This window comes from Crocodylus siamensis, chromosome 3 (genome assembly GCF_052110815.1).
Source record: "Crocodylus siamensis isolate JL-2025a chromosome 3, ASM5211081v1, whole genome shotgun sequence".
Classification (NCBI taxonomy): domain Eukaryota; kingdom Metazoa; phylum Chordata; order Crocodylia; family Crocodylidae; genus Crocodylus; species Crocodylus siamensis.
The window spans coordinates 147926924-147932923 of record NC_143397.1 but is presented as its reverse complement, the minus strand read 5'-3'; the positions used below and the strand labels follow the sequence as shown (position 1 = coordinate 147932923).

General features: G+C 44.9%; 1 protein-coding gene across 2 annotated transcripts in view; it reads left to right on the top strand.

Annotated features, from left to right (window-relative positions):
• Positions 1-4741: 4741 nt before the first annotated feature.
• Positions 4742-6000, top strand: part of DCDC2 (doublecortin domain containing 2) — a 94390-nt gene continuing 93131 nt past the window's right edge. For both annotated transcript variants that reach the window (XM_090039481.1, XM_090039480.1), the window contains exon 1: positions 4742-5254. In XM_090039481.1, coding sequence (XP_089895607.1) covers positions 4962-5254 — 293 coding nt within the window. In that variant the 5' untranslated portion in view covers positions 4742-4961. The remainder of the gene's footprint in view (positions 5255-6000) is intronic.

The window sequence follows — 6000 nt, the reverse complement described above, 5'->3', positions numbered from 1 at the left end:
TGAGGAGAAATATAACTGTTAACCAATAACAGTGGCATATCTGACATCACTCATCAAGACATTCCTCTTTTGTAATGGTTAACTGCCCTCTTTGTAACTCACAGCAGGGGGTGGTTTTTCCTTCATAGGAGTTAAGATAAAAAGAAAGAAATTCCAGTCTGTTTTTTATCAGCATGTTGTTGAAAGTACTTCAGAAAATAAAGTTTACTTTGAGCAGTCTCCAGTTTGGAAGAACTAGAAGAGTTTTGAACATGCGTGCACCAATCCATGGAGAGAAAAGGCCAAATGAATGAAATTAGACTGAATTTTCTGCACTTTCTGTTAATCTTCAGTCAGGCTTTACAATTTCTGCTAGCCAAGGTCTGGTAAAGGTCCAGAGGGATCAAAGTCTTAACTGGTTGATGCGGTGCTTCATTGTGCAATGTTCTCAATAGCGTTAAAACTGTAATAGAATATCATGTACTGTGTATTTTTCTGACTTTTTTAGTAATTTGAGGCTACAAAAATCTTATGATGAAAAAACTACTTTTCCCTGATTGGATAATACATACATTTGCAAATCAGTTTCCTCAAATTTTACACACATTAGATCTTCCTGGTCTGAAAATAAGCTAGGAAATATAATGCAAAAGTATATTTGTTTCTGGAAAATGACAGATACATTTGTATGTTGACTGTACCTTCCATGGTAAAGTTTGATACAACTCCCATTAAATCTGTGGGGACTTTTCTGTTAACTTTCATAGCAGATGGAGCTGGCCCTTCATCTGTATCTATGTTGTGGGTATTGCATAGGACTATGTGAATTATTTGACTTATAACACAAAAATATTAAGAATAATAATGCTGGTTTTGAGTTCATGGAATGAATAGTTTCTTCTAGTTTTGTCTTGACACTTTCAGTAGATGTCTTGTGATGTTTTTGCTCTAGGAAGTCCACAGACTTTATAAAGCTATAGTTTGCGGTGTGTTTGGAATTTCAGACTTATTCAGTGGGTGAATTGGGGCAAATGACTTGCTTGCTTTTTTGTCTCAGATTGGCTGGTGTTATCTGAATTGATGAGATGCATCAACCAAGTTCAGAAAAATCTGTTTTAAGTCTTGCAGGATTTCAGTCATGTCTCAGTAAAATGGGTTATTTCTGACTGTTTGGGATATTATGGCTGATGCCCTAAGATCTTAAGCTTAAGCTTGTGTTTTCAAAAGACCTGAAGTGCTCTGCGTTGCTCTGCCTTACCTGGACACGGTAGGTGAGTGTTTTAACTTTGTGATGTCATTGGACCCTTCCCAGGGAGGGAGTAGAAGTTCCTATAGAGCAGAGGTGCATATGGCTGTATCTGTATCTGGCCCAGAGAGCTGAAGTGTTAAGTCCACTGGGCTACTGATGGACCACTAGAAGTTGGGGGTGTGGGGAGGGCACTTGGTAGTGGCCTGCTGCAGGTCCTTGGGCCCCAGTGGGCATGGCTGCTATGTGCACCAGGCAGGAGCTGGAGCTCTGCTGCTGCCACTGCATGTACTGGGTGGGAGCTGAAGATACCACCACTGGTGCCAGAGCTACCCTATGCCCTTGCAGGGACCCGTCCTGCAAGGAGTCCCATGGTCTGGATCTGGCCCAGGGCAGGAAATGAGTTTGACACTCCTGCTATAGTGGAACCAAAATAGTATGCCTGGAAGCACTGGAAAGCACATAATTACATATACTGGCAACCGGCCAACATGCACTCAAATTTTTCAAAAGTATATACTCAGAGAACTTGATCCTTGCCAGCCTGATCTATTGCCCATGATAAACCACAGCCCAGTTATGTTTCTGAATTTGAGTGAGGAATAAGCAGCCAAAGGGCATAAACGCTTTGAAATGAAGATCCTGTTATGTGAATGTTCTGAATAATTGAAAACAAGGAAATGAAAAACAGTGAAACATGGTATATAAATACAGATTGCTTTTCTACATGACATTTGCTTTTGTTAGGGCCTGTTCATCATATTAAAGCAAAGTGATTAGTAATAAACAAACACACTAAAGCAGATAATCAAATAAAGTCCTTGTAAGGTATATTGGGGCCAGGCTCAGTTAAAAAAAAGAAAAGAAATAATAAGCGTTTGTCTGTCCTACCCCAGTAATCCCCTTTCATTGGTCTGTTGTGGCTTGTCCTGGCTTCCATGCTGGGACAATTAAATGAAATTTTTAGTGAGCTTGCTCTTAAAGGAGGCTAATAAAAAAGCTTACTGTGGGGAGTGAGTAAACTAATCCCATTAAAAAGGGAGTCCAGGAAAAGTTGCCAGATGCAAATGAAGGGGCTGATGCTTTTGTTCAAACAAAGCCTTTTCTCATTATATAGTTGGTTTTTTTTAAAGAAAGCCAAGTCTCCCTGGAGAAAGACATTTTTTTTTTACCTCTTTGAAAAGCCTACTGATAATACTTAGCAATTACGTGGCACTTCATATCTTTGATTTCTGTATGAACTTGAAGGTCCAGATAGCCTTTGCTCAGAGAAGTAGGCTCATTAACTTCATAGAGTGATTACAATACGATTGGTCACTAACTGATTAATCCTCTCTTTTTATAATGAACCAACTTCCTGCTGAAGACCTATTTCTTTCGAAATGAGACCGGACAGCAATATTTTATATTGTATGTCTCTCTTCTTTTAGACACTGAGTCCCATCCTCTGGTCTACTGTGATACCAGTGCGAGAGAGACAAGAAAACTTGGAGATTTGACCGGGTGGAAATTCTTCCTGTGTAAGCCAAATCCCTGGGTAGCCTGGAGGTGGTGTGTCAGTTCTAAGCCATTCTCCATGTCTGTCAACCCCTAGCATATGGGATGTAGCTGTAGGGAAAGGGACATGTCTCTGTGCTCCAGTTATTCTTGGTGACCAAAGCAGGCTCCTGGGGAAATGAGCAGCTGAGTATAAGACAGACTAGCTCTGAGGCCAACTGCCGCTGGGCGGCTCCTGAACAGCTCAGCCGAACCCAAATAATAGAGAGACTGTCCTACTTCGGACCAAACAGTCTTAATGAAAATATACATCTCACACCAGGGGAGCCATGTCGCCAACAGCCATGTGTTGGGGAGCAGATATTTGAAGGTCAATTGTCACAGTAAATTTGAAGCATCTTCATAAGGGAAATGCTGTCGGAGGATTTTCTTGTGCGGTGTATCTTGGCCGTCTGAACTACTATTTGCAAAATACTTTCCGTCCAGGGAATTTCTTCAGCATGGGCAACAATCAGAAAGAGGGATGGGGAGAACTTGGTTCTTGTGCAGCTGTGCCAAGGCAGGGGTACAAGGAGCCTTCATCTCTCTGTTACTACAGAGCTCCTGGTGATTGAGGAGCATTTGACAGGGGAGGCGATCTTATTTATTTAACTAACCAGGCGTGAGTAAGTACATTTAGAGTCCCCAGAAAACTGTGGCATTGCACAGTGTCATGCAGGAGAGGCGGTGACTTGAAACGGCTTCAGGAAGCGGAGCCCTGTGCAAGCTCGTCCCTCCTTCAGCCTCAAGTGCGCACGAGCCCCCACTCTCCCTCTCTGCCTCCTTTTTGGGCGCTGGCTCTCCCCCCCCAGCCCGTGGCTCTCTTTCCCTTGGGGGCTGCGGCAGGGCTCTTTGCTGCTGTGCCTTCCCTGCAGCACGTTGCTATGGAAACAGTGGAAAATAACAACATTCCCCCCATCCCCTGGGCCAAAGCTCCTTGAGCAGCAGCGAGAACCAACTGCCCCAGCTTGGGCGTCCTCCTCACTCAGGGGACCGCTGGATCAGAGCATCAGACGCACGCCCAGCAGCAGTGTCAGCTGTGCAGCGGTGCCGTGCAGCACCCGGCTGCTCAGTGCTAAATCCTGGGTGGGGAGAGAACCGCACCCCGAATGAGAGGAGAAGTGGGGACCCTCCCTCAGCTCAGGTGCTGTCCCCTATTCCCCTTCCTCACCTCGATCTGCTCCTCACTCAAATTGCCTTTGTCCTCTGCATGCCCTGGCTTCTCTCTGCCAGGCTCTTGGCATTCAAATGATGCACTTTGTGCTGCTGGGGCCCTGTGCCTATACAGGGCAGGGGAGGGTGTGTGAGGTGGGGGGGAGAAGGGACACTGTGGGAGGCCTGAAAGAGAAATCCATATATCTTGCAAATAAAACTCACCAAGTACAAGTAACTTATTCGGGAAACCTTCTGCTGTTTTGCTGACTGTCTCTCTCTCTCTTCTCCCGCCATTGGTTAGGATTAGATGAAAGGAATTTCATGAAGTTTTTTTCCCACCAAAGACAATATTTATGGACCCCCCCCATTATTTGCCTGGCTCTGATTTAATGGGTGCTTCTTCAGTGGTTGCCTTAGTCTGTTCAGTTTATTGCAGTCTGGCAGGCTTTTTCACTTGACTGATTTTTTTTTTTTTCCCTTTAAGGTGGAGAGGGGAGGGAAGAGGAGAAGCAGGATAAAGTTTCCCGAGCAGCGGAGTAAAACCACTTGTGGAAGAAAGACCATTAAGTGTTCTCACTGTCTGCAAAGCCACATTATACACTTCCTGGGAGGACTATCGGTTTCTTGCTATGTCCAATCACCTTTATCTGCTTAGGATGTGTATATATACATGGGGTAGCAGGGGGAGAGGGGAGAGGTTGCATGTTTTAGTGTAATCTGTGTTAACTTCCCCATGCTCCAGGGAGCAGCAAGAATTGGTTGCCTAGCAGAGGTTTCTCTGCAAAGGCTGAACAGACTTGTACTGGAAACCTTAGGGAGGTTCTAATCTCTCCCTGGTTGCTTGACAGAGGCATTTGCCTGTTGGAGGTGGTCCTTGCTGCAGGTTTTGTCGTGAGCGCGCACAGTTCATGCATCACAGGTATTTGACAGAGTGTGAAACAGACGGTGAGAAAGGAACATTCTTGTTGAACAAACAGGTGTGGACAGTGCCTTGGTGGGCAGTGCTGACTGTGTAGCAGCAGCCAGAGGAGTGAGGCAACTGAACATGAGTAGCCCCAGCACAAAGCCGTCGTGCCTGTCACAACCAATGGTGAAGAGCGTGCTAGTGTATCGAAATGGGGACCCTTTCTTCCCGGGCCGTCGCATAGTCATCAGTGAGAAGAAGGTGTCCAACTTTGAGGTCTTCCTGAAAGAGGTGACGGGTGGGGTGAAAGCACCTTTTGGGGCTGTGCGGAACATCTACACCCCGCGTGGTGGGCATCGCATCCGGCAGCTGGAGGAGCTCCAGAGTGGAGAGCACTATGTGGCTGGCGGGAGGGAGGCCTTCAAGAAACTCAAGTGAGTGATTTAAAAATGAAATGAAATGTGAATAACTACAGTAGTATTATTTATTTATTTGTTTTATTGTGGCAGTGCATAGGAGCCCCAGCCATGGATTGGGACACCCCCTGTATTAGGAGCTGTAGAAACATGGAACGAAAAGACAGCCCCTGTTCCAAAGAGCTTAAACTCTAAGTACCAGTGACAGAGAAACTTTAACTCAGCTTAGAAGTCTTCCCTATCACCTTCAGTCCTTGCCAGCATGGTGGCCTTCTAACAGGGTGATATTATTATCATCCCAGTACATATTCATTTGGTGCCATCTCTCTTGGCATTTTACCAGCATCAGAGACTGTCCTTGGGCCATAGGGATACACCAGTCTAGTATGTTGGTAGAATGTAACTTTTTTAAGTGAATGGTATCCACTGGCATCTTGGATATTGATGCCCAACAGAATTTGGGGAAGAAGCTCCAGAACAGCAGAGTGCTGAAAGGTTTATGGTAAAGTTGGATGAGCCCAGAAGAGGAGTTTTGAAGATCCAACCTCAGAAACAATTTTGTTTCTTGCTTACTTTTTCTTTTCTTATTTAAAAAGTTCTGTCTCTCTAACTCTCTGTCTAGTCATCAATTCTTCTTCTCCTGTGCATTCCAAGCTGGTACATCTCCTCCTTCCTTCTGACTGAAGTAGTTGAATGTCTCCAGCTTTTTAAAATAACCCCCTCCTGGCCCACCCCCCTGAAGAAAAAAAAAAAAAGAGAGAAGG